This window comes from Sceloporus undulatus, chromosome 1 (genome assembly GCF_019175285.1).
Source record: "Sceloporus undulatus isolate JIND9_A2432 ecotype Alabama chromosome 1, SceUnd_v1.1, whole genome shotgun sequence".
NCBI lineage: Eukaryota > Metazoa > Chordata > Lepidosauria > Squamata > Phrynosomatidae > Sceloporus > Sceloporus undulatus.
In genome coordinates, this window is record NC_056522.1 from 169,573,502 (window position 1) to 169,594,416 (window position 20,915).

The following is a 20,915-nucleotide window of genomic DNA, read 5'->3' on the forward strand; positions in this document are numbered from 1 at the left end:
AAAACCTATCCCATAGTTCCTCTGGAAAGAGCTTGGGTTTCCTACTAAATTCGGAGGGAAAATGTATATAAGGCAGACAGCGCTTATGACGTTTGATCGTTTAAGCGCCTTGATTGGTCCATTTAAAAAAAAAACCGCCAAAAATAAATCGAATCAGAAACGGTCACAGAGATGGAAACGATGTCACAGATAAATCGATTCCGATTAATGCGGGTTACCGTTACGTCATTCTGACGTAGTATTGATTGACAACTCCAAATAAGGTATGGAGGAGAAGAATCGCTTTATTTAAACACCGATTTCATGCCAAGTGAGAACGCTTACTGAACGCTTGCAGGTAAAAAATCCGAATTAAACAAGCAGATGGGAACGATGAATAAAGCGATTCTGAAAGCGGGATAACAACTGTGTTATTTTAATTCGATTTTATTAAAAACGTTTTATTTTAATTCGTATCAAATCCTAAGTGGGAACAAGCTCTCAGTGACCTTTTCTGGGCTGGCCAGGATACACCAGAACCATCCTGGAATGCCCTGCCCTGCATCAGTCTTGTTTTCCCTCTGTTACCTTGGCCTCAGTTTCTGCAGTGTGGCAACCATCTGCATGGGCATGCTGCTGCCACATCTGCCGCTGCCATGGATCGCTTACCTCTGAAGTCAGAATGAGATGCCCAGCAACAGTCACAGGCTGGATGCTTTGTTCTGACCCCAGAATAGGTGCCCTGTGGTGGTGGCAGAAAACATGGCAGCTGCCCAGTGAGATGCCCATGCTGGCGGCCATTGTGGCACAGAAGTGGAGAGGTCTGGATCTTCTAGAAGATCTAGAACAATGGGTAAGGTTTTTTTTTACTTGGTTGTAAGTGTGTTTTGCCTCAATTCTTGTGCCAACGTGGTATGGGCTGCCAGATCTGGGGTTTGGGCTGTGTGTCATCTGAACAAGACAACACCAGAATGGGGGAAATGGGCCTTTTGGCACAAGCAGACAAGATCAGTGGCTCCTACCAGACTGTGGAATTGCCTCCAATAGGAAGCTAGATTGGCTCACTTTCTGTTCTCCTTCCACTGGCATGCAAAAATCTTTCCCTTTTCCCAGGTGTTTGAGTTTTAACTGTCCACTGCAAAAATCTTTTACTTGGGGTGTGTAGTATTTTATTTGTATTTTTATTATTTATTTATTATTAGAAGTATATTTTAACCTTGTATAAATGGCTTAAAATTAATATTATAATATGATTGTTAAATTGTGGGTTTTTTAAAAACTTCATAGTTTTAACAGGTGTTTGTTTGTTTGTTTGTTTGTTTTGTTTTAACTCAAATTTGTGAGCTGCCTTGTTGGGACCCATATTGGGAAAAGTGTAGGCTATAAATTAAATAATTAAAATTGCAGATTACACTCACCCCCAGTTTCTCTGATCCAAATTGTAACCTCATTAACAGAAAAGTAATTATAAAAATAACCTTCTTGATTGCTACTGGGACTGCAGTTCCTCATTTCCCAGAAATAATAACTTCCTCAAACTGATAAGTATGCTTAAATATGTATTAGTAAAACATCATAAACTGAAAAATATAATATTTGGATTGATAGGCTGGAAGCAGCAAGCCCACTCAAATAAATCCTGCCATCCTAAGCAAACTGTGCATTTGATGGATGTTACAACTAACACCATTTGAGCCTTGATCTTTATGGTTAATTTTTTCCCATTAGTTGCTTTCACAATCAGATCACAAGGCTGTAATAGTCTGCTGCCACATTTAGCTAACTTCTGCCAAATTCATCACAGAGAAGGGAAACTATTGCTCTTAATGCCTGCCAAAAATCTACACAATCAATGCCCTAAACCTCCCTTCAAGAAAAACCATGAACCACTGATACTCTTTATACTAGGTTAAAAAAAACAAGTGGTAATTCAGAAGCAACCATTACCCTTTCCTCTACTGCCTGCCTTGCTTCTTTCCTGAGTTTCCCCTTAGTCAAAGACAGTCATGCTTAAAATGTCCAAAATTTCCACATCAACTTTTGTATTACTGAGTGCTCTTTCTTGCCACAGCCTTTGAAGCAGACAGCAAATTTTAAAATTAACTCAGTACATATAATAGGGTTTGTATCATATCATGGTGATGCGTGCTAAACAAGGAGTTATCTTTCTCAATACAGAGAACACATGTCTGGTTGGTGAGGTCTTTCTTTTAATAGTCTCTGTCTTTATTATCAGCGCAAGCTCACTAGTCACCCAGTTGACCTCCTACAAAGTAGTGGGTTTGGCTAGACCACATCTACATTTCTTTTCTTAAAATGTACTTCACAAAATTATTCTTCAGAAAAAATAAATTGAATCTCAGAAGGCAAATGTGAAAGCCTTCATCTCAGACCACATATTAACTAATGAGGAGATATGTACTCCTTTATATCTACAAGCAAGTATACCAATATCTGCAGGCACGCATACCAATACTACAGTCAGCCCTCCATTTACACAAGGGATCCGTTCCGGACCCCCTGCCCTGTGAAAATGGAGACTCGCACTTATTCAAGCCCCATAGGCATGCAGGGTATGTGCCACAGGGCGCACCCTATTGAGCATAACGGAGGTTGCCCCTCTGTGTATAATCAAGAACACAGTTCTCAAGTCCGCAGGAAAAGAAGGGCGACTGTATTTTATTTTATTTTATTTTATTTATTATTTCAAGTATTTATATCCCACCTTTCTCTGACAATGGGATTCAAGGGCAGGTTACAATAATTTGAAAAGACAGACATAAAAACATTGATTACAAAAGTTTTTTAAAAATTAAATATTATCAATATTAAAACATAGGTTAAAAGACATAGTTAAAACCGGGGGAGGGGGGGGGACATAAAAAGCATTTACAGCACATGGCACAACACAAGTAAAATTCATCCATCAAACACCTGCCTAAGTAAAAATGTCTTCAGCTGCTGTCGAACATAGAGCAGGGATGGGGCCGATCTAACTTGCCATGAAATGGAGGTCCACAGTCTAGGAGTAGCCATAGAGAAGGCTTTTTCCAGCGTTCTTACCAACTGCACCTGAGAAGGTGGTGGGGCTGAGAGAAAGCCCTCCCCTACCAAAGTTAGTGCTTGGCCTGGCTTGTATAGGGAGATATGTTCCTTCAGATAGTCTGGACCCAAGCCGTTTAGGGCTTTGACGGTCAAAACTAGCACTTGGAATTCTGCCAGGAAATGGACCGGTACCCATTGCATCTGTTTTCAGCATGGGTGTCACATGATCTTTGTAGCCAGCCCCAGTCAACAACCTGGCTACAATATTTTGGACCCGCTGAAGTTTCTAGTTTCCAGTTCCCAAGGGCAATCCCATATAAAGTGCATTACAATAGTTAAAATGGGATGTAATTAAAGTATGTGCCACCGTAGCCAGATCTGACTTCTCAAGGAATGGGCACAGCTGGTACACTAGATTTAAATGTGCAAATGCACTCCTGGCCACATCCAAAACCTGGGTATCCATGCTCAGAGCTGAATCCAGGAGCACACCCAAGCTGCGAACCTGAGATTTCAAGGGGAGTGTAATCCCATCCAACACAGGCTGAATCCCTGTTTCCTGATCGGCTTTCTGACAGACCATGGCAACCTCTGTCTTGCATGGATTAAGTCTCAATTTGTTCACCCTCATCCAGTCTGTTACTAACATCAGACACTGGTTTAGTACAGAAACAGCTTCCTTGGAATCAGATGTAAAGGAGATAGAGCTGGGGGGACATCAGCATATTGGTGGCACTCCCGCCCAAAACTCAAGATGACCTCTCCCAGTGGTTTCATGTAAATATTGAACAGCATGGGGGACAGAACTGAGTCCTGAGAGACACCACAGGCTAGTAGCCAGGATATCCAACAGGTGTCCCTCAACACAACCTTCTGGGTCCACCCCTCCAAGTAGGACTGGAGCCCCCATAAGACAGTGCCTTCAATTCCCATCCCAGAGAGATGACTGAGAAGAATACCATGGTTGATGGTACTGAAACCTGCCGAGAGATCCAGCAGAGCCATCAGGGACGCCTTGTCCATTTTCCTATGTAGGCCATCCACCAAGGCAACTAAAACCGTCTCCATCTCATAGCCAGGTCTGAAGCCAATCTGAAATGAATCCAGATAATCTGTTTCTTCCAAGAACTCTTGGAGATCGGAAGCCACCACACGTTCCAACACCTTGCCCCAAAAGGTGATATTTGAGACTGGCCGATAGTTCTCCAATCTGGTGGGATCACCAAAGCATCTTTTAGACAAGCTGGGAACCTGTCTTGCTGTGGTGAGGCATTCACTACTCCTTTTACCTAGCCAGTCAGTCTCCCTTCAGCTGCTTTCAGCACCCAAGATGGGCATGGGTCTAGGATGCACGTGGTGGCTCTCACCTCTCTAAGGATTCTGTCTGCATCCTCAAGTTGTTGTCAGTATCCTCAATACTAATCCATATGTCATGTGCAAGGACCTTGTTTTGCATGGGAAAGTGGCATTCTGGTGGACACTACCCAATGACTCTTGCTTTCAGTGAAGCTGGTAACAAATGGTGGGTCTTCAGTCTGTTACTTATTTTAATGTGGAAACCCTGCAGGGATCCCATTTTCAGGCCGAAGATTTGTGGTTTGTTTATCCACTCCTCTTGACAGCAGGTGCGGACTATCAGTATGTATCAGACCTTTTTTGGAGTTCTAGTTTCTTGTGATGTCTGAACATGGCTGTTCTCTGAGCACAGTTTCTATTTCTCCATCATTTGGGGGCAAGAGAAGGTGATGTGGGTTTTTGCAAATGTATCTCACCCTGACATAATGGATGCCCAATAACTTGAGAATAAATCTTATTATTTACAACATGTGTGGTCTGCAAGGCAAGAAATGGTGGAAAGCCACCTGATGGGGCATAGAAGGCAGATGAGCAGGCAATGGCAGTTTGATCACCCAGCTATTATAAGAAGGGCTTGGAAAGTCTTTTTCTCCCCTTCACTTTTTAAACTATTTCAGCAATACTCATGCTGCATCATTTTCAGCTTTCTTTCCATTTTTTTTTAAATTGTGCATCTATAAGTGAATTCCACAAATTGCCCGTGCGCTTTTTAAGATGCTTAATGTTATAACTCCTCATGTAGATATTTCATTCTGTATTATTTACATTTCACAGGAAATGATTCGTAAATGTTTGCTTTTGCTATTTGGAGCTGAGCTACTGATCCTGACAACAGGTGAGATGGAAATTTCTGTAATTATGCCGAAATAATGAAGGCACATAGTGTGCTGTAATGGTTTGAGTGGTGAACTACAACTCTGGAGATCAGGGTTCAATTCTTGCTTGGCCATGAAATTCACTAGGTGACCTTGGACAAGTCACATGCTCTCAGCCTTAGGGGAAGGCAATGACAAGCCTCCTCTAAACAAATCTTGCCAAGAAAACCCCATGACAGGTTTGTCTTAGGGTCACCATAATTTGGAAATGACTTGAAGGCACATGACAACAAAGTGCAGGCACATAATACTCTCAGTATTGTAGAAGAAAGTAAGATAATGACAATTTCATAGGGTGTTTGCTTAAGCCCATTGAAATAAAAGGATTTAAGAATATTTTAACATTCTGTCAGATTGTGGCCATTCTGTAGTGCAGATCACTATGGCAGCTAGTTAGAGGAATGGTGGAAGAACAGTTGGATATCCCACCAGGAGTGAATATTCCCTTTCCTGGCACCGGGAGCCAGGGTATGCTGGTGAATAGGCTCCTTTCCCAGGGCCAGCAATTCTCTGCAAAAGTGATGTGATAATCTTGAAGTGCAGGCCAGGCACTCATCAGCACAGTCTTACAACACCTACCACTAGGAAGAAGCCATTCCATTTGGAGGCACTTTTTGTTTCAAAATAATGAAAGAATTTAGGAAAAAACACATTAATAATGTGTTACTATCATATAATTTTATTTCCACGTAAAGCCTAAACACGTTACCTTTTTTGAGAGGGAAAGATAATGTTTTCAAACGTGGGAACAAGAATGCCTAATTACAGTGCCCAGACTGTGTAATTTCTCAGCTTCAGAAGTTAAAATCTTACAGAACAATTTGTATTTATAAATTAGTATTTTTTTTAGTATTTTTATTGTGTATTATTGTATCTCCATGGTTCTTGGCAATAGATGATGTCGGGTATAAGTGATCTTAACGAATCTGAGTGTAGACCGTCTCTGTTTTGAAGTCAGACTTCTAGTTTATTAGTTGTGATAGGTTTGCAACCTAACTGTAAGAAAAAATAGCCCTTTCACCATAACATTACAAAATAGTATGAGATCAAATGTAAATGTGAGGATTGTAATGTAAGAACTATCTGATAAGGATGTATCACAGTATTAATTGGGGGGGGGTCAAAATGAATAAGTAAAGATTCAGTGTATAGTTTGTTGTAGGAAGTAGTATGAATGTGAGTTATAGCTGAAATGAAAGGGAGGAAAATTAAAGGGGAAATGTAAATAGAAAATATATGTTAGTGGAAATGAGAAATTTTCTATTAGTCAGACTTTGTGTTAATAATAATAACAACAACAACATAGTTTGAGATCAGAGATGCATTTTTTTCATCCAGTAAATATGGATCAGTTGTAATAACTGATTTAAATATTTTACTGTAAATATTTTTTTACAGATCTTTCACTTAGTTTACCACATATTACTTTACAGAAAAGTTTGACTTTATCTGATATTGGACTTCCAAAATTAATATTCAAGGAATATTTTTATTAGGACCAACTAAATATGTATAAATTATGGCCAGGCTTTTTAAAATCTTGAAATTTCTTCATCAGAATTTTTTTCATAAACATCAGGTTAAGATCAGGGGAAGAAGGAAGGGGGACTTTATATTTTCTAAGATGTATATTTATATGTATATTGTTTTTGCATGCATTTAAGACATTACCAACTTATGGTGACCCTAAAAAACCCTCTCAATGAGTTTTCTTGGCAAGATTTGTTCAGAGGGGGTTTGTCTTCACCTCTGCCTTCTTCTGAGGTTGAGAGTGTGACTTACCTAAGGTTACCAGTGGGTTTCCATGGCTGAGTTAAGATTTGAACCCTGGTCTTCAAAGTTGTAGTACAATAGTTAAACCACTACCCCATGTACACCTATTGTACACACACACACACACACACACACACACACCAATTACTAGTCTACAAAAAAATCAGGCCTGAAATTAGGCTTTTTCTCCTTTTGGAGATCTCAGGCACTGGTCACAATAAAGGTAGAGTCTGGCCTTATCCTCTGGATTTCCCCCCCTGCAGACCTGCATGGAGTTTTTTCTTTTAACTGATACAGAGGGTGTTTCTGTTGCTCTACTTTGATACTATTATTTATCTTTCTTAATACTAATCTTTCTTCTCCTTCTCCTCAAGCAATTTCTCTTGAATGCACCAAATACAACGTAAAAACATGTGAAGAGTGCATCACATCTGGCCCTGGCTGTGCTTGGTGCAAAAAGCGGGTAGGTTTTTGTTCTGTCTCCTATTTAACAACATAACTTGGTGTTCTTTAAAATATTTTTTGTTCATTGTGGATTATGCTTTTGTGTGTGGATGTGAGCATTTTCCTTTCTGTAGAAACTACTGCCAACTTCCAGTTCCTTTTCTGCAGGAGTCCTTGTTACCGTTTGAAAAGTAGTACATAAAATGTTCTACTGTTTTCAAACTGGTGAAGAAGGAACAGTACTTGACCTACCACTCCCATCCCGTCTCAAATGGCAAGAGTTATTAGGATAGCTTACTATTACTGCTGTAGGTTTGGCCAAGAAAGCAACTGAATGCTATTTATTCTAGTGTTAGGAGGGCAGCCTGAAGAATTTATCCCACATTTGCAAGGACTAGTACAAAGACGTGAGGGTTCTCACAACAAAGAACATCACTTATTAGTGGTTCATGCTTCTTGATGCTGTTTTGCATCCACCTCTTAGTTGCTTATCATACAAAGGAAAACTGAAAGTTTAAATGGGGTTTATCCCGTGAAAATCACGCAATTACTATTAAATTGCAATTAAAATATTCACACATAGCAGTCATTATCAAGGGGATTGTCAGAAAACCCCTTCATTCATTTATTCATTCGGGGTCCTGTCATGATGAGTTAAAGAGTTTAGATTAAGTCATTTAAGTTAGTAATTAGTTACATGCTCATTGATGATATGTACATACAACCTTTACTTGTGGTATGATGTGTTGGAATGTTTCAAGGCAGCATCTTAGGAGTGGCAGACTGTTTAAAGGTGCTTATCCTATCTAGTAGTGAACCTACACACACACACACACACACACACACACACACACACACATATTCTCATATAAAAATATAAATCTTAGGGTGTGTTAGCAATATATGTATGTATTAAATAAAGGTATGTATCTGTAGGACTCAATTGGAAAGGCATCCTGGGAAGGAGTGGCGGCCACCATGGGATATGCGGCGGATGATCACGTATCAGGAACTGTCAGCTGAGAGCAGCAAGCAATTGGTGCCATTCAGGCAGCTTTATGATGGAGTGATGGTTAACAGACACCCTCTATTCCCGCATCCATAGATTTCTCAGGACAGAGGAGCTTAGGAACCAAATGGCACTTCGCTAGAGCAGCTTTGATGTAGAATCCCTTTCTCTGGGATGAAGGGGGAAAAGGGAGGTTGGCTATTTGGGCGGAACAGGAGGAAAAGGGAGGTGGTCTGGGGTTTTAAACTGCAGTTTCTATTGGGAGTCCTTCAGATTCAGCAAAGACGTGGTCCAAGGTGCTTCTACCTTATTCTTTACAATAAACTTTTTGGTTTTACATTAAGTTGTTGTGGATTTTTGGTCAGAGCAATCCCAAGTCTCACAGGGATAACCAGGCAATAAGCAGCATAAATCATTCACAGGATTTTTCCAATGAATGATTTGTTGCTATTTATTGCCTAGTTATTCTCAGGTTAATGGTGTTTTAATCTCTTTTGGTTACAACGTCGTCTGAAACACTTTATCGCAATTGTGCAATTTTCGTGGAATATTCCCAGGAAAATGGTACTTTATTCATGACGTCATGTGAAAATCTTAATCGTGAATGCTTGATTTTGATGGAATAAACACTTCCAATTGTCCCTGTGTGATAAACTCCCTAGAGACACTTCAGTCCCTGTAGAAACTGGCAGGGGATGGGATGACATTGGAGTGTGTGTGACAGTGTGTGTGTAACACTGGAGGTAATTTGGCCATTTAGATTTCATGATGCCAGACATCATCAGATCTCTTCAGTGCCTTTGTTTGCTACTGACATTATGAGAGTCCTACAGATATGCCTTTGTTTTAAAGCAACAGTGTTCTTAAAATCTGTAAGGTAGTGTTGTGTTGAAAGTGGTGGATGTAATCAGCACTGCAGTAATAGTGCAGTTTGACATTGCTTTCACTGCCATGGCTCAAAGCTATGGAATTTTGGGATTTGTAGTTTTGTGGGATATTTAGACTTCTCTGTCACAGAGCTCTAGTGCCACAACAAACTACATCTCCCCAGATTCGACAAAGTGATGGCCTTTAAAGTGGTGTTAAACTGCATTATTGCTATGGTGCAGATTAAACCCTGGTTGCTAGACTAGTTCTGGTCACTAAGCTATTGACTGCTGGTGCCTGGGAAGTTTCTAGGCAAGAAAGAAGCAGTTATACCCAATGGGTATAAATATGGTGCCGGTCCCATACATCAAGTAGCTAGAGAAACACTGCTGTAAGGAAACATTTGTGTTCCCTCCTCCCCTCCAGCAAGGAGAAGAAATGACTAAGGAACCCAATACGAAATACAAATATTGAACTCTACAATTCCTTTGTTTGTTTGTTTGCTTGCTTGCTTGCTTTTTGCAAGGGTGGGGATAATATGTGGCTGTTGGTTGTCCTCTGGTAATCCTCAGGTTAGTGGATGTTTGTTTTTTGTGAAGGACTACTGCTATAAGTATAGCAGTCACCAGCAACAATTACCCTTTCTGGAGGAGTCCACGTTTGAGGGCTGTGACTGTTTCCTTAGAAGAGGGGTGGGGAACTCTGGAGGAGGCAGGGCCCATTTTCTTCCTTGCAGCACCCTCCGGCTGGCCCCACTGTTGCTCTCGGTGCTATCAGATGTGGCATCCCATCACTTTTGGTAGTGTTTTGAGAGGAGTGGAGAGTAGTGAGGGCCAAGAGGATACAATCAGATAATAGTTAGTGGCAGTTTGGATAGCTTTCCACAGTTTTTAGCAAAAATTGGTTCAGGAGATCAGGGGCCACTAAATGAGGACCCAAGGTTTTTGTGCAACCTATGAGCCACCCTTTCTCCACCCCTGACTAAAGATCCCTGCAGTATTGCAGTCACAGGGGAATGTATCGCATGGGCTCACAGAACGGACCCCACGGGGAACAAAAAGGGGCAGGAATGGAACGGAATGGGGAAAGGACGCATTTTACCACACACTGGAATGCCGCCAACGCCACCAGAAGTCCCCATTCTGTTCCCCATCTGTCCCACAGAGGGCAATTTGCAGGAATTGTTCCTGAAACATTGCCCTATGTGGAACGGAACAGGGACTTCTGGTGGCAGCAGAGGCATTCTGGCGTGTGGAAAAATGTGTCCTTTCCCCGTCCCATTCCCTTCCCGCCCCCTTTCGTTTTGCACTGGGCCCATTCCGTGAGCCCTGTGCGATGAGGTCCAATGTTGTGAGTTTGATCCCAGAGGGCTCCAGGTTGACTCAGCCTTCCATCCTTTCATAGGTCGGTAAAATGAGTACACAGTTTGTTGGGGGCAATTGGCTAACACATTGTCAACTGCTTAGAGAGTGCTTAGTTCACTACGAAGCAGTATAGAAATGTAAAGTGCTAGTGCTGACTTAAAGCAATTCCCTGAACTAACGATTTCAACACATGTAGCAATATTTTCTGGGCTTAGAATTGTATTTTGTAGTATATCAGATTCCTTTAATGCAGAATTATCTATGTGTTGTAGGATTCTTAAAAGCCTGGACTTCTCTCACTAAGTCCACTGGCTTGACAGAGCAGAGATACAACAGGCCCTGAAGGCTGAGAATCCAAATTGTTTATTGCCGGCAAAGTCCTCAGTGGAAATCAAGTTCCAAAAAAACCTGAGGCCCAGAACCAAAGAAAATGGCTGTTCATATAGGAATTCAAACAAGAGGTCCCTAACAATATATTCTATTGGCTGGTTCAAAGTGCAAACGTACAAAACTTTCTTACAATCAGGACACAGGATTCTGAATATTTTAAAATACATTTTTGACTCCTTTGGAATATTCCATCACTCTTATTACTTACGTGTTATTTCCTTCATCCAAGGATGCTGTTCTTAATTGTTTTGGCTTTCAAAGCAAGCTAGATGCCTTGATGCTTGCAAAGGTCAACTTGTTCTCTCAACATTTTACTGCAAATCCTGTTCAGCATTTTCTCTCTTACACACAACCTTACACACAACCTCCAGAAAGCTCATTTCTATATCCATAGTGCAACCATTTCTATAAATCTATAGTGGGGATATTAATATTAAAATTCATCCATCTCATAGGAAGTAACTATTTTTTTCAAACAGTTCCTAGGTAGCAGCTAGTTACCTTTTACAGAAGCAAGCTGAAATTATGCTACTTCTTTGCCTGTAATGTATTGCTTTTCAATGGAAGTTTTTACTCATTACTGGATATGACGTGAGTCCGTCTCAGGAGTGGGAAGGAGAAGAGGAAGGGTCACATGAGTGGCTGCCCCGTTTCTTCTTCAAGGATGTTGTGCAAGCTAGTGAGGAGCAGAAGAGGAAGGGAGGAACCGGGAACAAGGGAGAGAGGAGGAGGAGACATGTTGGAAACATGAAATTCAGGGCAAATGGGGGGGGGGATATTTTTCAAAAATTAGGTGTCCTATTACAAAAGGAAAGAGGGAGAAATAAACCATTCTCCCCTTCCACTATCCCCTAATCCAGCCTAAAGTGTATGGGAAGGGGGCAAGCTTGCCCAAAGATCTCATGCAGTTCTTCACAAGTTTGTGGATATTTTGTTGGCCCCCATTATTGTTCAACCATAAATTTCAGAATTGTTCTTCTGGACCAGCATGGCTTATTTTGTTTTATGTTTCATATGATATACAGAATTTCACAAAAGTTGGAGAGCCAGATTCTATTCGCTGTGACACTGAGCAACAGCTCCTACTGAAAGGATGCGAAGGGGACGTCATTTTCCCCACAAGTGTTGCAATTCCCGAGACGTCTGATACATCCAGCAAGAATAATCAACTTTCTCCTGGGGTGCACAGTGTGAGATTAAGAAAAGGTACAGTATCAATTTTTAATAATCATTATGTACAAAGGTTGAAACTAGATGAGAGGAATGTTATGGCAAGATGAAGCATACATGGGGTGAAGAAAGTGAGGCTGTGGCCACATGTGGCCACTAAGGATATTTTTATGCCCTCGAGCTGTCTCATCTCCCAGTTTTGGACAGTTTTACAGTTGACTTTTAGTTTAAAAAGACTTGTCCTGGCCTAAAACAGCCTGATCTGGATGGTTAGGGATAGGGGACATGTTACAATTTTTTCCTGCATGCCATTCAAGGGTGTATTTTGAATGTAAAAAATGTAAATAAAAAGTAAAAAAAAAAAAAAAGGGATGGGATACATTTTTAAAGATCATCACTTCCTGTAGTACACTGTAATCCATCATGCTGCTGGTCAACCCAGATACCTCTGACTCCTTTCCTGTTTGCTGCCACTTCTGCTATTCCTGGACTCCACCGATTTACCAGGAAAGCAAAGGGGAAATGGCTTGGCAGTTTGAGAAAGGAAAGGGTAAATCTTCTTCAAATTAATCCAAGAAAAAGAAAGCCTCAGAGGATCTGTTCATCACTGCTGCTTATGATAGTGGGGAGAAGGTAGCTGCCTTGGCAGGCCTACTTATGAAAGTAAACTAGTAGTTTCCTTACAGTAAGAACTTCTTCCTCTTTTGCTTATTGTTGTTTAGTAGAGTTCATTTATTATAAGGTTACAGACACATTAAGAAAAACTAACAAGAATAAAAACATGTCTGTTTTAAAAATGCAGTTTGCTACAACAGATAAAAATATGAAATACAATTTGTAATTATGGCATGTTCCAGATGCGCAAAAAGTACGTACTAGGTACATACTAGGGTTAGGAAAAGGCGTCCTTTCCGGACACCCTAACCCTAGTACGTACCTAGTACGTACAAAATGGCAGCGCCCTATACACATGGGCGGCGCCATTTTGATATGCCGGATGCTTAGCATCCACATGTCCCCCTGCGCTTGCGACATCACGAGTGCACCATTTGTGCACTCGTGTATCGCAACCACGACGCAAAAAGAAGCCACTTTTTGCGGCTTCTTTTTCCGCCGCCGGGAACCCTCCCCGTTTGGAGGCTGAGGCTTCCCGGTGGCGGAAATGGAGGCGGCAGCAGACTGCCCTTCTCATAATGTGTGTGTCTCCAAGTCGCCTGTTGACTAATGGCAACCCCACAAATTTCATAGGGTTTTCTTAAGCAAGCAATACTCATGTGATTTTGCCAGGCTCTTCTTCTGAAATGTAGCCTACAGCAACTGGTATTATTTAATTATTAAAAGTAATTGATTAGCATTCTCCCATCCAGGTACTAACCAGGACTGACCCTGCTTAGCTTCCAAGATCAGATAGAATCTACTGCATTTAGACATAGTAGGGCAAAGTAATTGGTTATATTCCACTCTATAAAAAAACATATGATCCAGTGATATCTGATGGTTGTATATTTATATAAAAAGTACAGATCCCACTTGAAATGTGTTGAAATGTAGTGTAATTCCTACAATAAACAGTACTATTTTTCTCATGCTGAATTTGAAGATTTTATTCATATTTAAAGGCAATCAAAGTGGTATAGTGGTTTGACTGTTGCATTAGCACTCCAAGACACCATGGTTCAAATCTGCACCTAGTAATACCGGACAAGTCAGATTCTCACAGCCTTAGAGAAAAGCAATGGCACAACTTCTCTGAATAAATCTTGCCAAGAAAACACCATGGGTTGCCATGAGTCAGACTGACTTTGAAGGTACATAGCAACCAGAAGAAATCATACCTGAATCACTAGGACTTCAAAATGTGGATCAAGATGTAAGAAGGTTGTTGAGTTCCAAACTTTAATGACCCTGAACATATTTCAAAAAGTGTGTTGAATATCCCTTAAAATGATTGCCACAAGAATGTGGCCAGTTCAAAAATGGCTGCTGTGGATATTCAGTCACAAAATTGCTGTCATGAGAACGAGTTGAAACTATTAAACACAAAATGAAAAGGTTTTTACACACACTTCCTCAACCTGCTCCCCACCCCATCATCATCAAATGAAAGTTTTCATAGCAATCCACTGCACTTTGTATCATGGAACTGGTGCTTGGCAATGCTGCCATAGCAGAAAATAATTGACCCAAGTTATATATCTTTATTGATGTTCATTATTTTTATATGGAATACCAACAAAAGAGGTGATCTATGTTTTGATGGTGGCTTGGGGGATCCCAGGCTTTTAAAGATCTACCTATTAGTCCTAAATTTGATTTGGATTTAATTCCTCTTCCTGTCTTCTACTTCAGTGTTGTAATCTATTGTGTATTTTATGGAATTATGCTTCTGATATGTATTTGTTTGATTTTTTTTATCTGTGTTTTTTTTTAAATGATTGTTGAATTTATTGTGCTTTAATCTTTGTGTGTGTTGTTTTTGACTTATGGCGACCCTAAGGTGAACCTATCATGAGGTTTTCTTGACAAGATTTATTCAGAGGGGGCTTGCCATTGCCATCCTCTGAGGCTGAGAGAGTGTGACTTGCCCAAGGTCACCCAGTGGGTTTCCATGGCCAAGGTGGGATTCAAACAATGCTCTCCCAGTGTCCTAGTCTAGTGCTCAAGCCACAATGCCACAGTGGCTCTCCCCCTTTAATCTGTACGGTGCCTTAAAATACTATGCCTTTGGGCCATTTAAACATAGGTAATCAATGCATAAAATAAATACAAATCATTAAAAACCATAAGGATTTGAAATTCATTTCAAAGTTTTGGGGACACAATCCTGAAAACGTAAGATTGGTATTTTTATGGACTAATAGACAAGACACCTAAATACTCTGAAGGCAGCAGATCCTATTTGATCCTGCTAAGCAGGATCAGGACTAGTGAGTACTTGGTAGCAAGACTATCAGAGAATGCCAGATGTTGTATTTTGCTGGGAAGAAAGCAATGACAAACCTCCTGTCAATAAATCTTGCTGAGAAAATTCTATGTTAGGGCTGCCATAAGTCAAAGTCTACTTGAAGGCACATAACAACACTTAATGTCTCATGTAAAAGTATGCAAAGTCCAAAGGGCCCAATTCAACTTCTATTTCTCTAGGCAACCCTTTCTTTCATTCTGTGCTTCTTTATAGTCTTTCTTCTCTCCACCCTCCACCAACACAGTCAGTCTCCTCTCTCCCCATTCTGCTCTGCTTTTCTCCCTACTGTTTTCCCCCTTCTGGATCCCTGTCCCTGTTTGATGTGTGCACTGCTTTATTCTCACACTTTCCCACTCCCACAGCCACTTTGTCCTTCCCCATCACTTACTAAGCTGAGAGTCAGTATCAGAAGTAGCAGGGGCCTTGCAATTGCCACACAGAAGAAGGCAGTTGTGTGCTATCTTGAGAGGAGGTTCTCAAGCTTTGTTTGATGAGTAGGACTAGGATAAATTCTTGTATGCTTCATTTTTCCTGACAGGTCAACCTGCTGTTTTTAACTTGACATTCCGCCGTGGTGAGGATTATGAAATAGATCTCTACTACTTGATGGACCTCTCTTACTCTATGGAAGATGACCTGGCAATTGTGAAGAAGCTAGGAGGGGATCTGCTCCAGGCTCTCAGAAGCATGACCAAATATGCTCGTATCGGTAGGTACATTGCTCATCAACTAATATGCCAGTTTTCCGTAGTGTAAAAAATTGGCCTCTAGAATTCTTGTAACTCAACCAAGATAAATTACATAGAATAGATATATTTCTTGTATATTTAGTTTCAAATGCAGTCTCAGCTAAATTCTCAATCTTCTTACAACAAGGGTAATATCAATCAGGCTGGTGAATCTTCTGCTGCCACTATCCAGCATGGGATGAAGACAAAGGGCCAAAATAGATTTTGCTTTAATAGTGAATTCAGATAACTTCACAGTTTTGAAATTTAAATAATAGCATAGTGCAAAAGAATCAAAATAGCATAAAGACCACAGGGGGTGGTTCAGCAGAGTTTAACTCTTTCTGCTTCTCTCTGCTGCCTTGGGTCCCATTTTGGAAAAGGAACAGGATATACATTAGATAACTATGGCCACCAACTTGGACAACTTTAAAGGGGAATTGGACAAATTAATAAAATAAGGCCACCAAAAGCTACTAGTTACATAGCCAAAAGCTATTATTCAGGTAGGCAAAAGGTACTACTAGCTGGAGCATAGCAATAAAAAAGGCTGTTACCTTAATGTTCTGTTTGTAGGCTTCTCAAGAACACCAAGTAACTAGATCCCAGTTTGTCACACAATGGTAAACACAATGCTGAACTAGATAGGCCCTTGGTCCAATCCAGCAGGGCTCCTCTTACAACAACTGATGTGACTCTAAGTAAAGTTCTTTGGAAGGGAAAAAATAAGAAACTCAGAAATTATTGTCATTCTAAAGGAAGAGGAAAGATTATATTGCTTCACAATACATACAAGGAAATAGAAGCAACTCTTTCTTGAGGTATATCTTTTGGTGGAAAATTGGGATACAAATGTAATACATATCTATTCAGTGCTATGTTCATTTTCCAAGGGATGTATGTATTGTGCCTTCAAGTCACCTCTTGACTTACAGTGACCCCATGAATTTCATAGGGTTTTTTTTAGGCAAGGAATACTCAACAGTGATTTTGCCAGTTCCTTCCCCCAAAATATAGCCAGCAGCACCTGCTATTTGATGGCAGTCTCCCATCCAAGTACTAACCAGAGCTTACCCTGCTGAGATTCCAAGAGCAGATGAGACTTGTGCCTTTGTTGTTTATAATGCTAGATCCTTCTGTTCATAGTCCCCCTTTTATAACAGTTTACTTTCAACTGCTGCAGCAAAAATCCTTGCAGTGATATATGCCACTTATCTCTGCTTTTATTCACAGCCATAAAACAGATTTTGGATATGTTTAAAAATATAATTTCTTCTGTGCCACTTTAGGATTTGGTGCCTTTGTGGATAAGACAGTGCTGCCTTTTGTTAACACACACCCAGAAAAGCTGCGAAATCCCTGTCCAAATAAGGATCCCAAGTGCCAGCCACCATTTGCTTTCAGACATGTGCTCAGCCTCACAGACAACATACAACGGTTTCAAGAAGAAGTAGGAAAACAGAATATATCAGGGAATCTTGATGTACCAGAGGGAGGACTTGATGCTATGATGCAAGCTGCTGTCTGTGGGGTAAGCTTTGTGGTAACTATCCTATGATCCCACACACACCACAAAGGCAACCTATAGCATTATGTAGGTTCTCTCTCTTGTAGGACAAAGTTTCAAACATATTAATCTTTTGTGTCCTTTCCTGCTTAGATTTTATGACTATTTTTACTGTTTCTTTCTTTGTTTTCAATTTCAAATCCAGAATAAGATTGGCTGGAAGAATTCTACTCGACTATTAGTATATGCTACAGATGCTGGTTTCCATTTTGCTGGGGATGGTAAACTTGGAGCCATCTTAACACCTTATGATGGAAAATGCCACCTGGAAGAAAATATGTATAAAAAGAGCAATGAATTTGTAAGTGTTGAACTATTGCTACCTCTCATAGGGTAGCTACCAGCTAGAAATATTGAGTTTAATGAGCTTTAACTAAGGTTGTACTATACTATCCTTACAATTGCTTTGTATGAATAGTCCATGCTGTAATATTTCTATAGGAAATCAGAATCGGCTCATCTCCCAAGTGCGCTTCGTACAGCTCACTCTGGTGATGATTAACTTTTGGGTGCTGTGGATATAACATATATCTCATGTGTGCTTCCTTAGCCAGAGACATCCTTTAGAATCAAAAGATCAAATGTTGAAAGGCAAACTGTGGATATTTACACACTTCTGCTTATTGTACAGCTTGTTTAGAAGCAAAGATGAAGATGAGAAATGACTGAGCCTGTAAGTGTTTGCTTTCATAAGTTATTTTTGAAAATTTCCATCCATTTCTACTTTTTCTTTCTCCTACAGGACTATCCATCTGTTGGTCAGTTGATACAGAAACTGAAAGAAAATAATATCCAGCCCATATTTGCTGTTACCAGTGAAGTGGTTGAAACATATAAAGTAAGTAACAACAACACTTCTGGTGACATAGAAGTGACTAAACAAAGTCTGTGCTGAAAAGTATTAAACCTATTATGAGCTGTTAGTTCAGTGGTTCCCAACCTGGGGGTCGAGACCCCTTTGGGGGTCACCCAACCCTCTCATGGGGGTCGCCCAAGAGTCTTACCCCTGCCCCCCCGCCAGGATTCCTGGGGGCCTGCAGGAAACAGCCAGGAGGAAGAGGCGGAAAGGCAATTGTTTGCCTCCCAAGGGCAGGGTAACCAAACATCTTCCTTTTCCTAGGACAAGTCCTACATTTTAACCTCTCTGAGGAGTCTGGGAAGAACTGCAAAACGTCCTCCATTTGAGGATGCTAAGTGAAGCAAAGGGAGGGAAGGAGATGATTGAGAAACGCAGGGAGGCGGAGTCCTGGCTGGGCGCCATGGGCGAGGAGGAGCCATTGAGGCAGGCAAGCGGAGGAAGAGGCGAGGGAGAAAGAAGGGCACCAGGCTGCTGGGGCCCGTTGGGGAGACAGAAGACAGCCTGTCTGTGCCTTGCCTGGGCTTGGAGGAGGGGTGATCAGGGAAAGAGAAGGGAAGGATGGAGCATCACCACTGCCTGCGTCCCCTCCACTGTTGTCTCTGTGGCAGAGAAGAGGGCCAGGCCTGGCTCAGGGGCACCATCTGAGGGAGGGCTCTTCCTCTGCCCTTTCCTCCTTGTCCTGCTCTGGGGGCTCTGGGGCTGGTGACAGTGTCCTCCGTGGAGTTCTGGTACTGCTGCAGCTGCCTCCTGATGCGTGGATTGAGGCATGCAGTGGGAGCCAGCGTTTAACACTTATACTCCTCCTCCTCATCATACTGTTCAACGCCATTTTCATAACCTTCAATCTGTTGACTCTAACCATCTTGGTCTGACCCTGGATTCATCTCTCTCTTCCCTAAATCTTGGGGATTCTGCTTATTCAGCAATGTCTTTAACTCCACTCTCTCCTCGACTCTTGACCATTTTGCCCCTGTCTCTGTACGCACTTCTTTCTCTAAGACTAGGCCTCAGCCCTGGCTCACCCCCAACATTAAGTTTCTCCGGTCCTGCAATAGAGCGGCCGAACGTCTTTGGAGAAAGTCCAAACAGTGGGCTGATTTTATCCATTTCAAATTTGTTCCTTCTTCCTTCTCACATGCCCTCTCTATGGCAAAACAAAATTATTACAAATCATTGATCTCCGCCAATGAGAGGCGTCCACAGCGTTTGTTCTCCACCTTCAACACTTTGCTTAAACCTCCCTCTCCTCCTGTCTCTTCGTCATTGTCTCCTAATGACTTTGCTAATTATTTCATCTCAAATATTACCACTATTCGCTCTGAGATAGTCCCTCCTGATTCTTCTTCTGCTCATAATCTTCTATTGCCCTCGCCTAACAAATTTTCTGTGTTTCCTCCTGCTTCCTTGGATGAACTCACTACGCTTCTGAACTCTTCCAAACCTGCAACTTGTTCTCTTGACCCAATTCCTACTAGTCTTCTAATCTCTATCGCTCCCTCTTTTCTCCCCTCATTTCTCCATATCTTCAATCACTCTCTCTCTCCACAGGCTCCTTCCCTTCGGACTTTAAACATGCTCTCATTTCCCCAATTCTGAAAAAACCTTCTCTTGACCCCTCCTCTTTGTCTAGCTATCGTCCGATTTCTCTTCTTCCCTTTCTTTCTAAAGTTTTGGAACGGGTTGTTTATTCTCGCTGTCTTGAGTTTCTTGAAGCCAACTCCATTCTTGATCCCTTTCAGTCTGGTTTCCGCCCAAGGCATGCTACAGAGACAGCTCTCACTAAGATCTCGAATGACCTTTTACAGGCCGAGGCTAATGGTCTTTACTCTGTTCTCATCCTTCTTGATCTGTCTGCAGCCTTTGACACCGTTGATCACTGTCTTCTAGTGGATATACTTTCTGACCTTGGGTTCTCAGACTCTGTTCTTGACTGGTTTAGATCTTATCTGTCTGGCAGATCTTTTGCAGTAGTTGCAGGAGGTCAGACTTCTTCTCCTGTTCCCTTATCTGTTGGAGTTCCCCAGGTCTCTGTTCTGGGTCCCCTTCTGTTTTCTCTCTACACACTGTCCTTAGGAAAACTCATTAGCTCTTTTGGTTTTTCCTACCATCTGTACGCCGATGACACCCAGTTATATCTTTCCACCCTTGACCTTTCTCCAAGGCTTGAACAGCAAGTTTTGTCTTGCCTCACAGCTGTCTCGCAGTGGATGCGCCATCGGCATCTGAAGCTCAACATGTCCAAGACGGAGCTTCTTGTCTTTCCTCCTAAGCCCACCCTTCAACACTCCTTTTCTGTCTCTGTGGACAACATTTCTATTCAACCAGTCCAGCAAGCCTGCAGTCTTGGTTTTATCTTTGATTCTTCTCTGTCATGTATCCCTCAGATCCAGACCAAGCCAAGGCTTGTAGATTCTTTTTGTACAATATTGCCAAAATCCGACCATATCTCTCCGCCTCTACTGCCAAGATCCTGGTCCATGCCCTAGTGATCTCATGACTGGATTATTGTAACGTCCTCCTGGCT

The 20,915-nt window shown here is 41.4% G+C and overlaps 1 protein-coding gene across 6 annotated transcripts in view; it reads left to right on the top strand.

Annotated features, from left to right (window-relative positions):
* ITGB2 (integrin subunit beta 2) overlaps positions 1–20,915 on the top strand; it is a 57,889-nt gene that overhangs the window by 12,169 nt on the left and 24,805 nt on the right. For 5 of the 6 annotated variants that reach the window (XM_042471235.1, XM_042471227.1, XM_042471245.1 and 2 more), the window contains exons 2-8: positions 5,155–5,215; positions 7,403–7,491; positions 12,128–12,308; positions 15,776–15,946; positions 17,255–17,496; positions 17,678–17,833; positions 18,275–18,370. In XM_042471235.1, the coding sequence (XP_042327169.1) occupies positions 5,158–5,215; positions 7,403–7,491; positions 12,128–12,308; positions 15,776–15,946; positions 17,255–17,496; positions 17,678–17,833; positions 18,275–18,370 (993 nt within the window). In that variant the 5' untranslated portion in view covers positions 5,155–5,157. Of the gene's footprint in view, positions 1–3,674; positions 4,104–5,154; positions 5,216–7,402; positions 7,492–12,127; positions 12,309–15,775; positions 15,947–17,254; positions 17,497–17,677; positions 17,834–18,274; positions 18,371–20,915 lie in introns of those variants that run through there. The other variant, XM_042471253.1, reaches the window with a different exon arrangement.